Source organism: Rhincodon typus, chromosome 15 (assembly GCF_021869965.1).
Source record: "Rhincodon typus isolate 14 chromosome 15, sRhiTyp1.1, whole genome shotgun sequence".
In the NCBI taxonomy this organism is placed as follows: Eukaryota; Metazoa; Chordata; class Chondrichthyes; order Orectolobiformes; family Rhincodontidae; genus Rhincodon; species Rhincodon typus.
In genome coordinates this window covers 62490593-62514140 of record NC_063346.1, presented here as the reverse complement: position 1 = coordinate 62514140, position 23548 = coordinate 62490593, and the positions used below count along the sequence as shown (strand labels likewise).

Genomic DNA, 23548 nt, shown 5'->3' with positions numbered 1-23548 from the left:
GACACAAACCTGGGTGGAAGGGTGAGCTGTGAGGAGGATGCAGAGATGTTGCAGTGTGATTGGAAATAAGTGAGCAAATGCGTGGCAGATACAGTATAGTGTGGACAAATGTGAGGTTATTCACTTTGACAGCAAAAATAGGAATGCAGATAATTATTTGAATGGCTGTAAATTGAGAGACGAGAAAGTTCAATGAGACCTGGGTTTTGTCATGCACCAGCTGTTGCAAGTTAGCGTATAGCTGCAGCAGACAACTGTATGTTGACCTTCATAATGAGGATTCGAGTACAGGAACATGGGTATCTCAGTGCAATTATACCGGGCATTGGTGTGGCCACACCTTAAGTATTGCAAGCAGTTTGGTCTCCTAATCTGAGGGATGTTCCTGCTATAGAGGGAGTGCAGCGAAGGATTAACAAATTGATTCCTGGGATGGCAGGACTGACATATGCAGAGATTTAGGTCAGTTAGGATTATATTCACTGCAGTTTAGAAGAACGGGGGGTGGGGGTCTCAGAAACCCTTAAAATTCTAACAGGACTAAATGCAAGAAGGATGTTCTGATGATGAGTCGTCCAGAACTAGGGGTTATAGTTTAAAGATAAGGGGTAAACCTTTTAGGGCTAAGACAAGGAGAAATTTCTCCAACCAGAAATGGTGAGCTTCTGGAATTCACTACCACAAGAAATGGTTGTGGCCAAAACATCGTGTTTTCAAGAAGCTCTTGTGGCTATAAAAGGATCAAGGGATATGGGGGGAGGGCAGGATTAGGGTATTGAGCTCGATGATCAGTCATGATCACATTGAATGGCAGAGCAGGTTCAAGGGGTCGAATGGCCTACACCAGCTTCTATCTTCTATGTCTGTCTGCAAGACACCTCTCCAAATTTTGGCACTTGCTCCCAAATGTTATTAAGGAGAAATATGTAGGGCTAGCCTGAGTACCTATATTACTAGTGCAGTAGCATTACAACATCACCACCCCTCCTTGCGTGCAATTGCACATAGATGTCTGTGTGGAGTGCATGCCTGTGTGCGCGCGGACGACAGCAAGGATAAGCGTGAGCGTGAGTGAGTGTGCATGTGATTGTGACTGTGTTTGTACAGTCCTATGCCATATAATACAATAACATAGGCATATCACTCACCTGGAAATAGGATAGTTTATATTGGAGACTTTAATCATTGCTTTACATACATGGCAGTGATGGTTACAAAATATCAAAGTGAAGCTTATGTTTTAAAACTTACAATAAATGCCTCAAGGTGGGGGTAATGAGTCTGAGTCAATACTTCAGTTACTTCGTCAAAGCCCCCAGCCACTGGTACTGGGTATGTGCCCATCAGATCCAGTCTGTCTCCCAGAAGAGCAACTGCACCCTCAGAAACACTTTCTGGCCTGTGGGAGGAGAGAAAGCAGGAGTCCAGAGGGAGACAGGAATGGCAGGGTGGGAGGACACAAAGAGGGAGAGATGGGGAGGGAATGAGGCAAGGAATGAGGGAGGAGGGTAAAGAAAGAAAGTGTCCCCCAAGCTGTGATGTGAAAAGCCTTAGCTTCAGATTCTCCATGTAGAATAAACTGATGAACAAAGCATAAAAACATCGCAAACCTTCAGTAATACGTGAGACAGCATTTTCAAGCTGGCCCGTAGCTGCAGCACAATCACACTGGGTCTGAACACCAGGCCAGGGACAAAGCACATTATCCCATGCTGTTTAACCTTATAGAAAATCAGACAAGAGGGCAGCAGGAGCACCTGGGAGCAGTTACACAACAGGAATCGCGCACAGCATCAAAACTCACTCAGAATCACTGGGAATCAGGAGGCAAAGAGCTTACACAGAGAAAAATCACCACGAGCTGGTGCTCATTCACTCAAGTGAATGTACGAGATGTTGGGCCTACTCACTAAAACACGACCACAAACAGGAATCAGAGTTGCTGTGTGGAATGGTCAATGTATTCAGTAACTGTATGGGCTTTCTCAGTAATAGCTCAGAGATTGAGCTGTAGACCGCTCAGTCCCATTCGTGATCAGTATGAGGGGTGGGGGACGTTTAGCAGTCTCCATCCCCAAACACTACAAACCCCCTCATCGCACACCATCCCGATCAACTCCTGGCAATATCCGAGGATTCAGGGAAAAGCAGCAACTGGAGTTGCCTAGGCTTTGCTATGAGTCACCTGCTGAAAGTAAGGGACGTGTCAGAGCACAGCAAGCAGGCAGGAATTTGGAAGCCAAGAGCTGACCCTTTAATCAGAGGGAGGCTAGTGTAAGCAGCATTGCAGTGTTGGCAGACACGAGCAATCCTCCTCACCCTGCAAGACACTAAATAACACAGAGTTTAACTACATTGAGAGGCTCAGTGAAGAAGCGTGTGGCCTTGATCTGGTATATATTCACCATTTCATCAGCAGTCCGGTGGGACAAAGACAGTTCCGGAAATGTGTGATCAGTGGCATTTATTGATGTCCAGAAGCTGCAGGGTGGATAATGATGTCAGCCAGAAACATTTGGACAATAAACCTCAGAAAATCTTGCCTTTCTTTTTGTTTTTCTCCATTGTTCTGAGGGGATTAAAAAGAAAGCTGTCAGTTTAACTCACTCAGACACTGTATACTGGACATAAGAGCTGGGGGAGGGCACACAAAGATGAGGGGAGAGTCATAGAATAATAGAATCATACAGGACAGAAAAGGCCCTTCTGCCCATTGAGTCTGTACCAGCTAAAACATACTACTACCTACTCTACTTTCCTGCACTACACCTTTACCCCTCAATGTTACAACATTTCAAATGCTCATCCAAGTACTTTTCAAAGATTGAGAGATTCCCACCTCCAGGTAGCACATTCAAGACCTCGACTACCCTCAAAGAAAAATTGATTTCCTCAAATCCCCTCCACACCTCCTGCCTTTCACTTATGCCCCCTTGTCGCTGTTCCTTTGGAGAACTGCTACTTTCCATTTACCCTGCCCATGCCCACTGTAATGTAAATGATTTGAATGAATTTTTCAGTGGTCTGATTAGTAAATTTGCCAATGAATTAGTGGAGTTGTGGATAGTGAAGAATGCAAGAGGAGAGTATACAGTAAATGGCCGGTCCCTTAGGAGCACTGATGCACAGGGAGATCTTAGGGTTTAAGTCCATAGCTCCCTCAAAGTGGCAACACAAGTGGATAGTGGTAAAGGAGGCACACAACATGCTTTGCCTGTTGGGGCATTGATTATAAAAAGTTGGCAAGTCATGTTGCAGCTGTATAAAATTTAGTTAGGGTAACTTCAGTTTGGAGTACTGGATGCAGTTCCGGTCACTGCACTGTAGGAAGGATGTGGAGGCTTTGGACATGGTGCAAAAGAGGTTTACCAGGATGTTCCCTGGATAGGAGTATATTTGCTATGAGGAGAGGTTGGACAAACTTTGATACTCTAGTTAAAGCAATCTGAGGCTGAGGGGCGGGCTAATAGAAGTATACAAAATTATGAGAGGCATGAATAGAATGGATAATAGGAACCCTTTTCCCAAGGTGGAAATTTCAAATAATTCAGGACATGGATTTAAGATGAGATGGGGAATTTTGTTTTAAACACAGAGGTGGTAGATGTCTGGAATGTGTTGCCAGGGGAGGTGGTAGAAGCAGATACATTAGCAAAGTTTAACAGTCCTAGACATCCAGTGTTCTCTACTATGTTTCGCTCCAAAAGGAACATGTTGGGATGTATTGTCCCCAGTACCTTTTTGAATGTTCTGCTGTAGATTTACCATCAAGTAGCTGTTTCCAGTCTATTTTGACGAGATCCTGTCTTATTTTAATAAAATCTGCCTTACCCAAATCCAAAACCCTTTTTCACAGATAATCTTTCTCCTTTTCCATAACAAACTGAATGACCACAACACTATGTTTTATCACCGAAAATAATCACCACTGTCACCTCGAACACCTGTTTGACTTCATTTTCCAGAATTCAGTTCAGCACTGCCCTGTAGGACCATCCACATATTGACATACTAAAGCCCTCCTGACTATATTTCAAGAAAACTGCCTCCTCGAAACCCCTTACATCATCATTATTCCAATTAATATCAGGGTAGTTGAGACCCTAAATATAATTATCCTATTTGTACCTTAACACACTTTAGTGAATTGACACATATCTGCTTCACAATTGCTTGGGGGTGAGTGAAGGGTGAGGATGATTAAGGAGTGAGGAAGAGAGAGCAAGTGGAAAAAAGCCAACAGCTCCTTGCTTGATCATACTTTTGCTCCCCCATCCCTTGTGCACCCTCTCTCTCTCCCCCCCGCCCTTCCCCCCACCATCCCTTGCATCTGTGTGTGCACGCTGTCTCTCACAGCCACACTCTATTGCACTCACTTTGATGAATCGAGCCTCTGCTGCTCCAACACACGCTGTTCCATCTCCCAGGCTGCTTTCTCCTCCTCAAACTGTTTGCGTTTCTCCTCGAGTTCCTTATATTGTGCCTCCAAATTCTTCTTCATCTGCTCATGACGACGTTGCAGCTACAGTTGGGAGTCAGAGAACAGCAGGAGCTTGAACCAGAGCCAGAATCCAGTACCAGCACACACACTGATCAAGAGTGTTGGAGGATGGGTCAGAACAGATTGAGGGGAGTCAGTAAGACAGTGGGTACAGTGTGGGCGAGCGCAGAGGGAGGGAGGGGGTGTGACCACGAGTGCAAGGCAAGAGAGAGGGAGAGAGAGATGGGGGGTGCGGAAGGAGAGAGAGATGGGGGGGCGGTGCGAGAGATTGATGAAAGAGGGAAAAAAGAACCAAGTGAGAAAAAGGGAGAAGTGGGATGCAAGACCAATAGGTGCGATGTGGTACCTCATTTTCAGAGTCCTTAAGTTTCTGCTTTTTCTCTTTAACCTTCATCTCAAAGACTTGCTCCATCTCTGTCTCCATCTTCTTCATTTTGGCCACGTGCTCACGGCGTTCTTCCTCCATTTCAGCCAATGGACTCCTGCCATTCAACACCGCAAATTAGAGCCCCAATACTCCGCTTGCAGAATTCACAGGAAACATCCCATAAACACTCTTGTACAGTCCACAGGTACTCTGACCCATAAACGCTCCCCACACGAAATCCTGTCCCCCTCTCCAGCACAAACACTCCCCTTGCACAGTCCACAGGAAACTGCTCTCCCAAACACTCCCCTTGCATTGTAAACCCACAGAAGGACACAGGGGCATTCAGCAATGGTCACGGTGATAACTTTCTCTAAAACATGGTTCTATGTCTGGCTGTTGTTCATCTGGACCACAAGATACTCTTCCAATCCTAGCAAAAGCGTTAGTGTTAGTGTGGAGGTTGCACAGGCTGGCTGTACCTTTGCGATTTCTAGTGCCCACACTAATGCCAGGTAGTGCGTCTGCTTCACACCCTTGGTGAATTTTCTGGAGCTGCTCCTTACAATGCAGCAGCTTGTTAGAGCCATTTCAGAGGGCAATTAAAAGTCAACCACATTGCTGAGGGCCAGAAGTCACGCATTACTCAGGCTGAATTCCTTGCCAAAAAGACAGCAGATACAAGCAAATATCCGACATGCCCCTCTGATTGCTCTGTGCAAGTTGGAGAGTCGTTGATACCTCAATCTGCTTCACTCAGCACCCAGCTGGATTTAGTGATGGACTGTGTTAGCAACTCACCTTTGGAAGGACATAAGCCCACATAGGTCCATTATAAGACTGACCTGGTGAGGGGTCCCTTCGTTTTACTGGCATCAATCCCATTGCCAGTCACTGCTGCCAACTTGCGACTCCGGTAATTCTCATAGTGGACATTGTTGGTGATATCTTTCAGATCTTGCATGTGTGTCCTGCAATTAAAAAAAAGCACATTATTCAGATCATGGAAAGCAACTGAGTCAGAGACGTACAGCATGGGAACAGACCCTTCGGTCCAACTCGTCCATGCCAACCAGATATTCTGTATTAATCTAGTCCCATTTGCCAGCATTTGGCTCATATCCCTCCCAACCCTTCCTATTTATATACCCATCCAGGTGCCTTTTAAATGTTCTAATTGTACCAACCTCCACCACTTCCTCTGGCACTCATTCCATATGTGCACCGCCCTCTGCGTGAATATGCTGCCCTCTTAGGTCCCTTTTAAATCTTTCCTCTCTCACGCTAAACCTATGCCCTCTAGTTTTGGACTCTTCCACCCCAGGGGAACTTGACTATTCACCCTATCCATGCCCCTCATGATTTTATAAACCTCTATAAGGTCAGCCCTCAGCCTCCGATACTCCATAGAAAATAGCCCCAGCCCTTTTAATTACTCCCTCTAGCTCAAACCGTTCAACCCTGGCAACATCCTTGTAAATCTTTTCTGACCCTTTCAAGTTTCACAACATCGTTCCTATATCTGGGAGACCAGAATTGCACACAGTATTCCAATAGTGGCCTAACCAATGTTGTGTACAGCCACAACAGTACATCCCAACTCCTGTACTCAATGCACTGATCAATAAAGGCAAGGATACCAAACGCCTTCTTCACTGTCCTGTCTACTTGTGACTCCACTTTCAAGGAACTATGAACCTGCACTTCAAGGTCTCTTAGTTCAAAAACACTCCTCAGGTCATTACCATTAAGCGTATACGTCCTGCCCTGATTTGCCCTACCAAAATGTAGCAGTTCAGATTTATCCAGATGAAACTCCATCTGCCACTCCTTGACCCACAGGCCAACCTGGTGAAGGTCCCATTGTACTTTGAGGTAACCTTCTTTACTGTCCACTACACCACCAAATTTGGTGTCATCAACTTACTAACCATACCTCTTATGTTCACATCCAAATCATTCATATAAATGACAAAAAGCAGTGGCCCCAGCACCAATCCTTATGGAACCCCACTGGTTACAGGCCTCCAGTCTGAAAAGAAAGCTTCCACTACCACCCTCTGTCTCCTACCTTCAAGCCAATTTGGTATCCAAATGGCTAGATCTCCCTATATTCAAGATACGGCATCTTCCCCACTTAGCACAAGAACCCAGAGAGAGCACCTCCCCCACATACCCAACAACCCAGAGGCACAGGACTGGGCTAAATTAAGGTCTTACTGCATAAATCATTTGATGGATAAGACCGTATTTGTAAATGGGAAATGGAAAATTGATTGGAGATAATGGAGATCCAATGGATGCAGTACACCTGGATTTCTCAAAGGTATTCAAAGGAGTGCTGCACAAATCATAGAATCCCTACAGCATGGAAACAGGGCATTCAGCCCATCGAGTCTGCACTGACCCTCCGAAGACCATCCCACCCAGATCCACACCCCTACCCTATCACTGTAAACCTGCATTTCCCATGGCTAATCCACCAAACCTGTACATCCCTGACACTATGGGGCAATTTAGCATGGCTAATCCACCTAGCGTGCACTGTGGGAGGAAACTGGAGCACCTGGAGGAAACACAGACATGGGGAGAACATGCAACTCCATACAGACAGTCACCCAAGAATGGGATCGAACCCGGATCCCTGGCGCTGTGAAGCTAACCACTAAGCCAATGTGTCACCCAACTCAAGGTAAAAGTGTTCTGGGAGTTTGACTGTCATATATTACTAAGGATGTAGATTTGTTAATGGTTGTCCCACAGAAGAGGCCAATTAAACAGAAGTGACTATCTTTGGTGTTTAGAAGAGTGAAAGGCAAACTCATAGAAATGTACAGGAAGGGAACTGATGGGATAGACACAAAGAGACTGCTTTCCTCTCGTTGGCGCATCGAGAGCACAGGGGCAGATTCTAAGGATAAGAGAATGGTCACTTAGAACAGAGATGAGGAGGAACAGGATTGACAAGCTGTTTCATCTACTCCCACTCTGACTTCTTGAGCTACAAGAGGAGAGAGCATGGTTTATTATTGGTCAGCAAGAGGGTTTACCTGATCAGCATGTTGCGCAGAAGAGAAAAGTCACAGTGCTCTCCATTTTCAACTGGAAACGATTGGAAAAAAAGACAGAACACGTTAACCTCAGTCCAGAGAAAGCCTTGTAAATTATGACACCAAACCCCCCACTATCCATACATGCATCACACAGTCACCCAGAGAGATGGCAGCAAGAATTAACCATGAATAGTTGTTCACATATACTTCAGCTTGGAGTACATCCGCTGTTTTGCTGCAACTGTCCTCAAAGGTGTGTCCCTTTCATCTGATGCCAATACTGGCTGGCACCTCATCGACCTCAACCACCTCCTCCCAATTGACCTCCCAATCCCCCTCACCATAACCCCGCTTCGGAACCCCTCAAATCACCATCTGTGTACCACTCTTGCTCACAGGACCATCTTAAGATTCTCTACACGTGCTCCCACTACAGGCTCTCTTGGATTCCCCCACCTCCCTGCCCCAAGTTCTCTCTCTGTCTCCCTCATTCCCCTGCAACTCTCTACTCACAGCTGTCCAGAACTCAGTCCTTACCTTACCCCAGCCCTCCTCCTGCTCCTCCCGGACTCCTTGCTGGCTCTCTCCGCAACAGTGACATCTCTACAACACACTACTTCCAATTGGACATTTGAAGATGTGTTTTTTTGGCACATGAATGCAGGACAGCTTAGTCAGAAACACTACTGCACTGTGCGGAATGTGACAAGAGACTGACGAGTTCAGATCACTGCTCAGTTAGGATAAAACAAACACAGTCTTTGTGCTGCATTCTGTTAGACTGGCACAGTAAAAGTTCAGTGAAGCCTGATATTAGTCATTTTTGAAAAGAGATGCAAAAACAAACAGGAAGAAGTAAAATCACGTGCCAGCAAAACAAAGCCCACAATGCTAGATGCTGTGAGATTTCCACTTTAATTTATCACTTGAAAAGGTATGTGGTTTTCAGCCAGTCACTGTTCTTCTATGCTGAAATGGAAACTGCATTTGATTCACCACTCAGGTAGCAGTCTTGCAATTGAATCTTTGCCGTTTATGGACACGTTTTTGAAATTCTGGGCTGCATCACGTCTGGAAAGTTCACCCTTTGCAGTTGTGGTGTCATCAAACTTAGTCAAACAGATTCAGGGCTGTCTGTACGAGACATTCTTGTGGAGATCTCACACTGATAGACAGGTGTAAGCTTATACAAGATAGTTCAGTGGAAGCAGCTGATGTATACTGTTGTACAGTTATGTTGTAGCTTTTGGGAATTGTAAGAATGGTTCACAAGAGTTCAGTGAACTGGTTCTGAAGGGGATGAAACACTGCTCATATAGGATTGTAATGATTAAATATCTATTTATCAGTGTCAAACCAGACCTCTGTACACTGATTACAAACAGAGAATGCTGGAGAAACTCAATTGGTCTGCTCTCTTCAGAGTTAGAAAGAGAGTAAATGCTGTGCTGAAGAGTTATATTGGACTCAAAACATTAACTGTTTTGCTCTCCACTGATGCTGCCAGACCTGCTGAGTTTCTCCAGCATTGCTTGTTTTTATTTTAGATCTCCATCATCCTCAATACTTTGATATAACATTAATGTTATATCACTGTTTGATGGATGTATATCAGACCAGTGTATAAGAGAAGTGGCACTGTTGTGCAAGATACTAAGTTTCTTTGATGAAGTAAGACTGACAGCTTTCTGAACTTGGCCTGTGGACCTGATACCACCATGCCTACCTCCGAGGATACTATAAGAGCTCTCCACTTCTTTCTAATGGAAGCATGGCCTCACTGAAAACGATGCTACATTGTGACTGGCCCGATTGCAGTCCCTGGCTGTGCACTCAGATCCTGTGCAGACTAGCTGGCGGGATTATTCACAGTCATTTTTAATCTGTCCTTACTACGACAGGAAGTCCCTGCCTGCTTCAAGAAGATCACTACTATCTCATTGTCAAAGAAATACCATGCAGTGTGCCTCAATGACTTCTGCCTGGTGGTTTTGACCTCCATAATTATGAAGTGCTTCAATAGGTTAGTCATGGCTCACATCAACTCCAGCCTAACAAATTGCCTTGGTTCTTTGCAACTCGCCTATCAACGTAACAGGTCCACAGCAGACACCATCTCCCTGGCCCTACACTCATCCTTGGAACATCTGGATCATAAGGACGTCTACGCCAGGCTCTTAATTATTGATTAATTCTGCCTTCAACATCATAATTCCAAACAAACTCATCTATAAACTCTGAGACCTAGGTCTCAGCTCCTCCTTCTGTAACTGGATCCTTAACTTCCTGACCCATAGACTACAATCAGTAAAATTAGGCAACACCACCTTAACCATAACCCTCAACACCGGTGCCCTTTAAGGCTGCGTACTCAGCCCCCGAATATACTCCTTTTACACTCACGACTGTGTGGCCAAATTCCACTCCTGCTCCATTTACAAGTTTGCCGATGACATTACTATTGTCAGTCTGATCCCAAAAAACAATGATACAGAACACAGGAAAGGGATCGAGTGCTTAGCAGCTTCGTATAAAGGCAAAAATCTCCATCAACATCAGCAAAATAAAGGAGCTGGTCATTGACTTCAGGAAGCAGAGTGGAGAGCACACCCCTGTCTGCATCAATGATGCTGAGGCAGAGATGGTTGAGAGCAGCATATTCCTGGAAGTGATGATCACCAATCTGCCCTGGTCCACCCATGTCAACACGATGGTCAAGAAAGCACAACAATGTCTCAACTTCCTCGGAAGACTAAGGAAATTTGGCATGTGCACAAGGACTCTTACCAATTTTTATAGATGCACCACAGAAAGCACCCTATCTGGATACATGTGGTATGGTAACTGTTCTTCCAAAGACTGAGAGAAACTATACAGAGTCATGAACACAGTCCAGTCCATTACGCAAACCAGCCACTGAACCCATCCAGACTTTCTGATGCCTCAGAAAAGCAACCAACAGAATCGAAGACCCCTCCCCAGTTATACTCTTTCCAGCCTCTTCTTCCAGGCAGAAGATAGAAAAGATTGAATATACATGCGAAGAGATTTAAGAACTGCTTCTTTCCCGCTGTTAATTGTGATCTCTCTCTCTGCACCTTCTCTGTGGTTCTAACACTCTGTATTCTGCACTCTGTTCTGCTACCCTGATGCACTGTGTGTGATATGATATGCCTGAATAGCAGGCAAAACAACACTTTTCACTGTATCCCAGTACATGTGACAACAATCAATCACAGCAAATAGAACATAGAACATTACAGCGCAGTACAGGTCCTTCGGCCCTCGATGTTGCGCCGACTTGTGAAACCAATCTGAAGCCCATCTAACCGTAACTATTCCATTATCATCCATATGTTTATCCAATGACCATTTAAATGCCCTTAAAGTCGGCGAGTCTACTATTTTTGCAGGCAGGGCATTCCACGCCCTTATTACTCTCTGAGTAAAGAACCTACCTCTGACATCTGTCCTATATCTATCACCCCTCAATTTAAAGCTATGTCCTCTCGTGCTAGCCATCACCATCCGAGGAAAAAGGCTCCCACTGTCCACCCTATCTAATCCTCTGATCATCTTGTATGTCTCTATCAAGTCACCTCTTAACCTTCTTCTCTCTAACGAAAACAGCCTCAAAACCCTCAGCCTTTCCTCATAAGACCTTCCCTCCATACCAGGCAACATCCTGGTAAATCTCCTCTGCACACTTTCCAATGCTTCCACATCCTTCCTATAATGCGGTGACCAGAACCGTACGCAATACTCCAAGTGCGGCCGCACCAGAGTTTTGTACAGCTGCAACATGACCTCATGGCTCCGAAACTCAATCCCTCTACCAATAAAACCTAACATACCGTACGCCTTCTTAACAACGCTATCAACTTGGGTCGCAACTTTCAGTGATCTATGCACATGGACAGCGAGATCTTTCTGCTCATCCACGCTACCAAGAATCTTACCATTAGCCCAGTACTCTGTATTCCTGTTACTCCTTCCAAAGTGAATCACCTCACACTTTTCCGCATTAAACTCCATTTGCCACCTCTCAGCCCAGCTCTAGCTTATCTATGCCCCTCTGTAACCTGCAACATCCTTCCGCACTATCCACAACTCCACCAACTTTGGTGTCATCTGCAAATTTACTAACCCATCCTTCTACGCCCTCATCCAGGTCATTTATAAAAATGACAAACAGCAGTGGCCCCAAAACAGATCCTTGAGGTACACCACTAGTAACTGAACTCCAGGATGAACATTTCCCATCAACCACCACCCTCTGTCTTCTTACAGCTAGTCAATTTCTGATCCAAACCGCTAAATCACCCTCAATCCCATGCCTCCGTATTTTCTGCAATAGCCTACCATGGGGAACCTTATCAAACGCTTTACTGAAATCCATTTACACCACATCAACCGCTTTACCCTCATCCACCTGTTTGTTCACCTTCTCGAAGAACTCAATAAGGTTTGTGAGGCACGACCTACCCTTCACAAAACCGTGTTGACTATCCCTAATCAATTTATTCCTTTCTAGATGATTATAAATCCTATCTCTTATAATCCTTTCCAACACTTTACCCACAACCGAAGTAAGGCTCACTGGTCTATAATTACCAGGGTTGTCTCTACTCCCCTTCTTGAACAAGGGGACAACATTTGCTAGTCTCCAGTCTTCTGGCACTATTCCTGAAGACAATGATGACATAAAGATCAAAGCCAAAGGCTCTGCAATCTCCTCTCTAGCTTCCCAGAGAATCCTAGGATAAATCCCATCCGGCCCAGGGGACTTGTCTATTTTCACACCTTCCAGAATTGCTAACACCTCCTCCTTATGAACCTCAATCCCGTCTCGTCTAATAGACTGTATCTCAGTATTCTCCTCAACTACATTGTCAGTATTCACACAGGAAAAAGACAAAAAATATTCATTTAGCACCTCTCCTATCTCTTTGGACTTCACGCACAACTTCCCACTACCGTCCTTGACCGGCCTCAATCTTACTCTAGTCATTCTTTTATTCCTGACATACCTATAGAAAGCTTTAGGGTTTTCCTTGACCCTACCTGCTAAAGACTTCTCATGTCCCCTCCTGGCTCTTCTTAGCTCTCTCTTTAGGTCCTTCCTGGCTAACTTATAACTCTCAAGCGCCCTAACTGAGCCTTCATGCCTCATCTCTACATAAGCCTCCTTCTTCCTCTTGACAAGAGATTCAACTTCTTTAGTAAACCACGGTTCCCTTGCTCGACCACTTCCTCCCTGCCTGACAGGTACATACTTCTCAAGGACACGCAGTCGCTGTTCCTTGAACAAGCTCCACATTTCAATTGTGCCCAGCCCCTGCAGTTTCCTTCTCCATCCTATGCATCCTAAATCTTGCCTCATCGCCTCATAATTGCCTTTCCCCCAGCTATAACTCTTGCCCTGCGTTATATACCGATCCCTTTCCATCGCTAAAGTAAATAAGTGGAATTTTTTTCCCCCAGTTCTATTCAAATCTCTTTGTTCACCTCTGATCCCTCTACATTGATAAATGTATCAGTACTTGTTTAAAAATGGGATGTGCCATTTATTACCCCTCTGTAGTTGGCCTTGAGAAAGTGGTGCTGTGCTGCCTTCTTGCACCACAGCAGTCCACGTGCTGTACACAGACCACGATGCTGTTCGGATGGGAATTCCAGGATTTTGACCCAGTGGCAACAAAGGAACAGCAATAGATTTTCAAGTCAGGAAATCTTGAAGGGGAACTTGTAGGGGTGGTTTTCCCACGTATCAGCTGCCATTGTACTTATAGATAGTAGTGGTGGTGGGTTTGGAAGGTACTGCTTAAGCAGCCATGGTCGATTTCTGTAGCACACATTATAGATGACATATACTGTTGCTACTGATCATCAGTGGTGGAAGGATTTAATAGCAACAGAAGTAAGCCATTCAGCCCTTGATCCCATTCTGTCATTCCATGAGATCATGGCTGATCTGTGGCCTAACTTCATATACCTGCTTTTGGCCCATATCCCTTATTTCCTTCCAAAAACAAAAACAGAAGTTACTAGAAGCTCAGCATGTCAGGCAGCATCTGTCAAGAAAAAGATCAGAGTTAACATTCTGAGAAAGGGTCACCAGACCCAAAATGTTAACTCTGATTTTTTTTCTTCACAGATGCTGCCAGACCTGCTGTGCATCCAGTATCTTCTGTTTTTGTTCCTGATTTACAGCATCCACAGTTCTTTTGATTTTCCCTTAATTCCTTTGTTTAACAAACATTCACAAGAGTATCCCCCAATTCCCACAAACCCCAGTTTTGCCAGGGCTCTGTAACACCGCACTTGACCAAATGCAGCTTTGATCTCAAGAGCAGTCACTCTCACCTCACCGCTGGAATTCAGCTCTTTAGTCCCTCGGAACAGAAATAAGCCATTCAGTCCATCAGATTTTCTCCATTATTCATAGCATTATAGATTTGTTACAGTGCAGAAGGTGTACCGTCTCTTCAAATGAGCATCATTACCTACTGCCAATCTGCTGCTTTTCACCCCCATACCTACGCCCACAATTTCTTTCCAAATAATCATCCAATGATAAACATGTTGACTGGCGAAGCACAGCAGTGTCCTGGTGCCTCAACTGTAAATCAAGCACACATGAACACAGAATTGCTAAAGTACAGAAGGCGGCCATTCAGCCCAATTGTGCCTGCACCTAGATCATTTTCCCCATATCCCTACACATCATTTCTCTCCAAAAACACATCCAATGCCCTCTTGAATGCCTCAATTGAACTCGACTCCAGCATATTTCCAGGCAGTGTACTCCATTTACCTAACTACTCAGTGTGAAAACGTTTGTCAACACCTTTGCATGTCACTTGAAATCTATGGCCCTCATTCTTTTTACAGACAGAGTTTCCTCTTTTGTCACAACGGTCTAAGCAGCAGCATCTTCTTTTGTAAAGTCAGATGCAAAAGGTATTTGTTTAACATCTCAGCCATGCTCCTTGCTTCCATGTGCAAATCCCCTTTCTGGCTGCTTATCAGCCCTACTCCTCCAGTAACCTCTGTTACTATGCATTTGCCTGTAGAAGATTTTGGGATTCCCCTTGACTTCAGCTGCTTGTCTTTTCTCATAATTCTTCTTTGGTTCTCTTTGCAATTAATGCAATCATGGCTGATCGAGCACTTCATTGCCTCTTCTCCTCATAATCCCCCTAATTCCTTTGCACCACTGGCAATTTGCTAAATAATGATCTCAAACTTAAACATACTCTATATCTGAGCTTCCACAGCCCTGTCTGGTGGAGAATTCCAAAAATGTCACAATCCTCTGAACAAAACATAAATCAAATCTCATCCCTAAGTGACATCCCTCTTACTTTTAAATTCTGTCCCCTGGTTCTATACTCCTAAGATGGGAAACATCTTACCTGCATCCACCCTGTATATCCCTTTAAATATTTTGTAGGTTTCAATGAAGTCAAAGACCAAGTTTGCCCAATTTCTATTCAGAGGACAGCCCCGTCAGCGCCAAGAACGAGTCTGGTGAACCTTTGTTGCATTCCTCTATGCAAACCAAAACAGCATATAATACTTCAGGTGCAGTCCAACCAAGTTTCTATACAATTGAAGTAAGACTCCCTTACCTACCTACTCAAATCCTCCTGTGATAAAGGCCAAAATACCATTAGTCCTTCTAATAAGATTGATGTACCTACATATTAGCCTTCAGTGACTTATTGGCACGGACACCTAGATGGCTTTGTACACTACATTTTTGAGCCTCTTTCAAAGTGGATAACCCCACATCTTCCACATTATATTTCATGTTTTCAATTGATTTCATCACTCATCATCACTAGTTTGGGTCAGCACCACTACTGATAGATTTCAAACAGATCTAGCAACTTAAATCAAGGCATCCATGGTCTGTTGTGGGCATCAGCAGCAATATTGAACTTATACATCATCTAAGACAAAGCAGCCTGCTTGATTGCCACCCCATCCAATCTTTCTGCATTGATGCTCAAAAGCAAGAGCATGTACTAAGTACAAGATTTACTGCAGAAATTCACCAAGGCTCCTTAGTCAGCACATTCCAAACCCATGACCACTTCCATCTAGCAGGACAACCACATCAGATACATAGGACACCACATCACCTGCAAGTTTCCCTCCTAGCCACACACACCGTCCTGACTTGGGAAATTTATCGCTGTCCCTTCAGTATCACTGGGTCAAATCCTGGAACACCATTGCTAATGGTATTGTGAGTCGACAGACAACACAGAAATAGAAATACTGTGTTGGGGTTCAAAGAGATGGTCAAAATGTATTTGTGAACATAATTTGAGTTTGCATATGCCTATAGCCAGGGTTGCCAGGCAAGACTCAGACTGCCCTGATAGTAACCATAAAATAGACAGGGGACAAGAGGTTTTTGCCAAAGCTTGGGTTAAACATTGGTATTGATTGGAAGAAGTCAGCTTGGAGTCTCTATTTGCAGTTGCCCTGGTGTGCAGCAAAGGAGAAGCTTACACAAGCTGTTTGAAAGTATGATCTGCAGGAGGCTCTGCTGGAGCCAACATGCACGCACAATCAAAATGGAATGGGAAGCAGGTATAGAACTCAGCTAGAGACAACTGCTTAGGATATAACAGCCACTCAGGAGGCCTGGCTCCGAGTGCGGAGGAAGGGAGAGTTCATGATTGAAGGCCTGAGCCTGAGGAAGGAGAGTAATGACATTTTTTCCTTGTATTCATTCATGGGATGAACATGTCACAGACCAGACAACTTATTAGCCATCCCTAATTGCCCAGAGGGCAGTTAAGAGTCAACCACGCTGCTGTTGGTCTGGAGGAGTCACACGTAGGCCAGACCAAGTAAGGATGGCAGATTTCCTTCCATAAAAGGACATTAGTGAACCAAATGGGATTTTCCTGCGAATTATATGGTATATTATTTAATTCAAATGCCACAATCTGCAGGATTTGAACCCAGGTCCCCACAACATTACCTGGGTCTCTAATAGAGTAGCAATAATACCACCAGGCCATTGCTTATTCGTGACTGGATGTCTGGCCCTGAGGGAGGAGAAAAAGGTGGAGAGGGGAGGGTTATGACTGGAAGTCAGGCCCTGCATGAGGAAGGGGGCCGGGGGAGGATCACAAACAGAGGCCTGGCCCCAAAGGGATAGAGGTCACATCTAGAGGAGGGGTCCTGTCTGGATATGGTCCTTGGGCTTGATTGCTGGTTGGCACTTGTACATAGTGATGTGAAAAGCTTCAAATCAGAAGCTGAAATCACAGCGTTTACCTTCTGCCACTCCCCATGGATACTGACGACCTCTAACTTTTCTCCCATTGACCTCAAAGACTAGAGTGCTTCCAACGACTGCCAGCGGTACATGGTCCTGCAGAGAGTGAAGATCATCATTAGACTCGATCTCTACCAGTTTACAGCAGAGTCCACAGCCAGGGCAGTGGGGCAGAGAACATTGTGTCTGGGGTTCTACGCACTGTCGAAAATCAAATCCTGCTCCAGCTGTGGAGAATCCATTTCAGCATGGTCTCCAGTTGTAATCAGATACACATGCCCGCTGAATCACACTGTTAAGATTTATTTGTGTCATTGTTAAGGTCAAGAGAAACAGCTGGTGAATATTAACTGTCTATGAGTACATATAGATAAGGACTAGCTGTGACACTGGTTGTGAGATGAGAACTGAGAGATGCAGCAAGACAAAGGAAAACTGTGTCATGCTCAACAAAGAACAAATATCCCTTGATTTCTCATTAGCTAGGTTGGAATCTATATACAGAGGTAGCAGAGGATGGTTCCCTACAGGTGAAAATTGGAAACTAAGATATCATTTAGACATAACATGGCAATACCAATTACAATGAATAGCTAAAGCCATGTAAGTGTTGGGGCACAATTTTTCACCAAGAAAGTTTGGAAATTTATTAAAAATTACAGTCAAAATTTCTAACAAAAATGACTTATTGAATAAATGAGTTACAATCAGACTTGGATAAATTTAGAAAGGTGGAGAGATTTCTATAGAAAAATATATCATGAAACTTAACAGAGTTTGTCAGATTGCAAAACTTCCTAACTCAATTTTTGTCTTTAAGTTATTCGACTGTGTTAAGGTGAAGAACATAGGTGGGCCAAGTATTAACTTGTTAGATTTTCACAAAGAATGATGCTTCAGAACAGATATCAGAAGCTTTACAAAAACTCCTGGGAAAACATTAATTTTCAGCAAAGTTGTTGGAAAAGCTCAGCAGGTCCGGCAGCAGCTGTGGAGGAGAAAACAGAGTTAACGTTTCAGGTCCGGTGACCCTTCCTCAGAACTGATGGTGGCTGGGAAAACGTCAGTTTATATGCAGAAAATAGGGAGGTGGGTGGGGTAGGGAGTAAACGATAAGATAGAGCCCAAAGAGAGAGAAAGACAGTGGGACAGACAAATGAGTTGCTAACGATCAGGCTAGGAGGGTGAATAGTTATTAATGGGGACCTGTTAGTGACTGACAACAGGGGGTGTGTAGTGGCAGGCTACGTGGTAACTAGGCCTGGTGTGTGGGGTGGGGGGCTGGGACATGGGAGAGTTTAGGCCCTAAAATTATTGAACTCAATTTTGAGTCTGGAGGGCTGTAGGGTCCCCAAGCGGAAAATGATGTGTTGTTCCTCCAGCTTGCGTTGGGCTTCACTGGAACACTGTAGCAAGCCGGAGACAGAGATGTTGGCCAGAGAGCAGGGTGGTGCATTGAAGTGGCAGGCAACAGGTAGTTCAGGGTCTTTTTTGCGAGCAGACTGTAGATGTTCTGCGAAGCGGTCGCCAAGTCTACGCTTCGTTTCCCCAATGCGGCGTCACATGCGCACTCTCAACCTTTCTCTCCAACAGCATCGCAACACACCGGCTCAGGGCTGCACCACTCTGCAGTTCCACTTCATCCTCTGGCTCATTCGTCGTGCTAACAAGAAACTTTTTCTTTTCCTTTCAGGGATCAAGGCCCACAAGATGCACCAACTCAAAAATACCCATGGCCCTCTGGAACCTACCTCTCCTCTCCTTCCCTCTGACTATGCCCTCCCCCAACCCCTGTTGTGTATTCACCATCCCTCCTAACCTTCCGCTCTCTGATGCTGAACGCTCTGTACTCAGTAAAGGCCTCAGCTTTATTCCTCTGCGTCCCCACCTTAATGAATTTCGGGCACGACATGACGCCAAATTGTTCTTCCGCCATCTTCGCCTCCGTGCTCATTTCTTTGGACAAGAGTCCTCTCCCCGTCCCACAGACTCCTTTGCCCAACTCCAACTCTCTCCCTCCACCTGGACCCCTCCCTTCGGCCTTTTACCTGCACTCGATCTTTTCATTGAGAACTGTCGACGTGACATCAGTCGCCTCAATTTCACTGCCCCTCTCAACAAATCCAACCTATCTCCCTCCGAACTGACTGCACTCCGTGCACTCAGATCTAACCCTAACTTTGTCATCAAGCCTGCCGATAAGGGTGGTGCTGTTGTTGTCTGGCGTACTGACCTCTACCTTGCAGAGGCCGAGCACCAGCTCTCAGATACCTCCTCCTACCTTCCCCTGGACCATGACCCCACCATGGCACATCAGGCCATTATATCCACTACAGTTACGGATCTCATTTCATCCGGGGATCTCCCCTCTTCTGCTTCCAAGCTAATAGTCCCCCAACCCTGAACAGCTCATTTCTACCTCCTACCAAAAATCCACGAACAGGACTGTCCAGGTCGACCCATTGTTTCAGCCTGCTCATGTCCCACAGAACTCATCTCTTCCTACCTTGACTCAGTCTTCTCCTCCCTGGTCCAATCCCTGCCCACATACATCCATGATTCATCTGACGCCTTACGCCGGCTCCAGCCACCTCCTCTTTACCATGGATGTGCAATCCCTTTATACATCCATTCCCCACCAGGAGGGTCTTCGGGCTTTCCGCTTCTTCCTGGAGCAAAGAACTGAACCATCCCCACCCACCACCAACCTCCTCCGCTTGGCTGAGCGTGTCCTCACCCTCAACAACTTCTCTTTCAACTCCTCGCATTTTCTTCAGGTAAGAGGGTTTGCCATGGGTACCCGCATGGGCCCTAATTATGCCTGTCTCTTCGTGGGGTACATGGAACATTCCTTGTTCCAGTCCTATTCCGGCCCCCACCCACAACTCTTTCTCTGATACATCGATGATACCATCGGTGCTGCTTCCCTCTCTTGTCTAGAATTGGAAAACTTCATCAATTTCGCCTCCAATTTTCATCCTGCCCTCACTTTCACCTGGTCTATCTCGGACTCCTCCCTTCCGTTCCTCGACATTTCTGTTTCCATTTCTGGGGATAGACTGGCCACTAATATCCATTACAAACCCAATGACTCCCACAGCTACCTGGGCTATACATCCTCACACCCCACTTCCTGTAAAGACTCTATCCCATTTTCTCAGTTCCTCCGTCTCTGTCGCATATGTTCAGATGAGGCCAACTTCGATAAGGGAGCCTCCGAAATGTCCACATTCTTCCTCAACCGAGGATTTCCCAGCTCCGTTATCGACAGGGCCCTCAATTGGGTCCGACCCATCTCCCGCACTTCTGCCCACACCCCTTCTCTTCCCTCCCGCAACAGTAGTAGGGTTCCCCTTATCCTCACCTACCATCCCACCAGCATCCACATCCAGAAGATCATCAGACGCCATTTCCGCCACCTCCAGCAAGATGCCACCACCAGACACATATTTCCCTCCTCTCCCTTGTCCGCCTTCCGCAGGGACCGTTCCCTCCGGGACACCCTGGTCCACACTTCCTTCACCCCCAACACCTCCCCACAGCCCTACGACACCTTCCCCTGTAACCGGCGAAGGTGTAACACCTGCCCATTTACCTCCTCCCTCCCCACTATCCAAGGGCCCAAAAATACCTTCCAGGTGAAGCAACACTTCACCTGCACTTCCAAGAATCTAGTCTACTGCATTCGCTGCTCACAATGTGGTTTCCTCTACATTGGGGAAATGAAGCGTAGACTTGGCGACCGCTTTGCAGAACATCTATGTTCTGCTCGCAAAAAAGACCCTGAACTACCTGTTGCCTGCCACTTCAATGCACCACCCTGCTCTCTGGCCAACATCTCTGTCTCTGGCTTGCTAGTGTTCCAAAGCCCAACGCAAGCTGGAGGAACAACACATCATTTCCTGATTGGGGACCCTACAGCCCTCCAGACTCAATATTGAGTTCAATAATTTTAGGGCCTAAACTCTCCCATGTCCCAGCCCCCCACCCCACACACCAGGCCTTGTTACCACATAGCCTGCCACTACACACCTCCTGTTGTTAGTCACTAACAGTCCCCATTAACAACTATTCACTCTCCCAGCCTGATCGTTAGCAACTCCTTTGTCTGTCCAACTGTCTTTCTCTCTCTTTGGGCTCTATCTTATCATTTACTCCCTACCCCACCCACCTTCCCATTTTCTGCATATAAACTTACGTTTTCACAGCCACCATCAGTTCTGAGGAAAGGTCACCGGACCCAAAACATTAAATCTGTTTTCTCCTCCACAGATGCTGCCAGACCTGCTGAGCTTTTCCAGCAACTTTGTTTTTGTTCCTGATTTACAGCATCCGCAGTTCTTTTGGTTTTTATTAATTTTCAGCAGCCTTCTTGACATAAATGGCAACACAAAAAAAATTTAATTGTAGCTGCATTTCTACACTGTTGATACATGGAATGCAAGTGTCAATAGCAAAGAAGGATCATAACTAAAAGCGGCAAAGATAGTCACATCTTTGGCAGTTATGACATGAGGTGGGAATCAGGAAACTTCAAGAGAAGATTGAAGCCCAGAAACGTCTGGGAACGGTCAATGGATTTTGGCTGCAGCTTGAAATATTATTATGCAATTATTGTCCTGAATGGAACAGTGAGGTTTTCAAAATGAAGGAGAAGGGGTATGATACCAATCAAGCAGAAGGAATTTTACTGGTCACAAAAGGGTGAATGTTTACATCATAAAAATGCTCTGTTTGACAGTGGATGTGTCTCCAAGGTATGGTTGCATTGGTTAAAACATTATTGAAATTCTGTAGATAATAAATGTTTGAGTTCTACTTGCTTCAAGTTTGGGAATTACAACACACTTAAGTCAATGAAAACATGGTAATTTCACATAAAATAGCACAGGCAAGCCACTTCATCAGCACAGGTTCGGTATCAAGTGAAATGGCCTTACTGTTGAGAAGGCCATCTATGAACAAAGGAACATGTCAAAACAATTGCTTTTGGGAGGTCAGTGGATTTTCAGCTTACATAATCCATAACTATTGCACTCCTTTAGCAAGACCTAACTTTTCTAATCAAAATAGCAAAGAAATATCTTTGGCGCTGGGCAGCGGAGTTGAAAGGGGGGAAAAATGTCCAATTATCTTAAAACTTCACCAATTGGCTCAACCATCTTCTCAAAAGTTAAAAACACTAAAGGATGTGGAATAAGGGACTTAAACTAACTAAATTTACTGAAAAGATCAGAATTAAATGTGATAACTGTGGGAAATAAAGAAGAACACCACCTTGACCCATAATGACTCTCCCATTAGTATGAGACTTCAATGAAGTTGTAGCAATGGACTTGAAAGTACGAGTTAAGTCTAAAAAAAAATTACATCTTGTACTTCATAGGCATGACAACTAAGAGTGCCAATCTGAATAACATAGCAAAGAATAATGAAAAATTAGATAGGGACTGCACTGGGGCACCGGCTATATTCCTGACTGAATGAGTAATCTTAAGATATCAGAGATGATGTGAACTTTGTGGTAATGAAGACAGCAGCAGGAAATCCCTTCTGTAATGGAATTTGTGAAAGACATTGACCATCAACAGTTAAGATAATTCACTAAGTTTTAGCTAAACTAATAGTTGTGTGGGCAGAATGAAGAATTGACAATAAATCGTTGGGGGATTCAGTCTATATTGTTTTTTTTTTTAGGTGAAATCCAAAAATTCTATTGGTAATGAGTAATCAGCCACATCTTGGGAAGAAACTACAATGAGTTCCACATTTTCTGAGCACTTCAATGCCCTAACATGGGCTAACAAGGCCAGGGATTACATGATGAATGTACATGATGAACAAAGTATTGAAGGCCAGAGGGACCTTTATGTGTTTTGCACAGATCCTTGAAGGTGGCAAGGCATGCAGACTAGGTTGTTAGGTGGCATTTGGGATACCCTTACTAGCTGGGGCATAGAATACAAGAGCAGAAAGATTATGCTGTAACTGTGTATGAGGCTGGTGAGGCCACAATTGATGACATTATTGAGGCTGGCAGCAGTTGTAATCAAACGAACCTTGAAAAGTGAGACCAGAATAACCTACTGTTTGGACAAGAATAAGCAGATCAGAAACAGGAAAAAATATAGGTTATATCAAACTAACCTCACTGAATGTTTGGTGCAACTAAGATGATTGAGAAGGGAGGATCTATTAGCAAGGTGACATAGTGAATAGGAGAGATGGGAGAAGAGGGATGAATTGTTCATAAAAAAGGGTTTATGGTAAAATTAGATTGCTGTGCAGAAACTGACAAGCTCCATGAGTTAGAGAGATAGTAG

General features: G+C 44.9%; 1 protein-coding gene across 1 annotated transcript in view; it reads right to left on the bottom strand.

Moving 5' to 3' along the window:
- Window positions 1-1160: 1160 nt before the first annotated feature.
- The window catches only part of LOC109935528 (septin-7-like), a 70915-nt gene continuing 48527 nt past the window's right edge, over window positions 1161-23548 (bottom strand). Inside the window, exons 8-13 of the mRNA XM_048605565.1 lie at window positions 17225-17321; window positions 7919-7970; window positions 5714-5839; window positions 4848-4983; window positions 4377-4522; window positions 1161-2569 (exon numbers count right to left, since the gene is read on the bottom strand). Of these exons, the coding sequence (XP_048461522.1) occupies window positions 2530-2569; window positions 4377-4522; window positions 4848-4983; window positions 5714-5839; window positions 7919-7970; window positions 17225-17321 (597 nt within the window). The 3' untranslated portion in view covers window positions 1161-2529. The remainder of the gene's footprint in view (window positions 2570-4376; window positions 4523-4847; window positions 4984-5713; window positions 5840-7918; window positions 7971-17224; window positions 17322-23548) is intronic.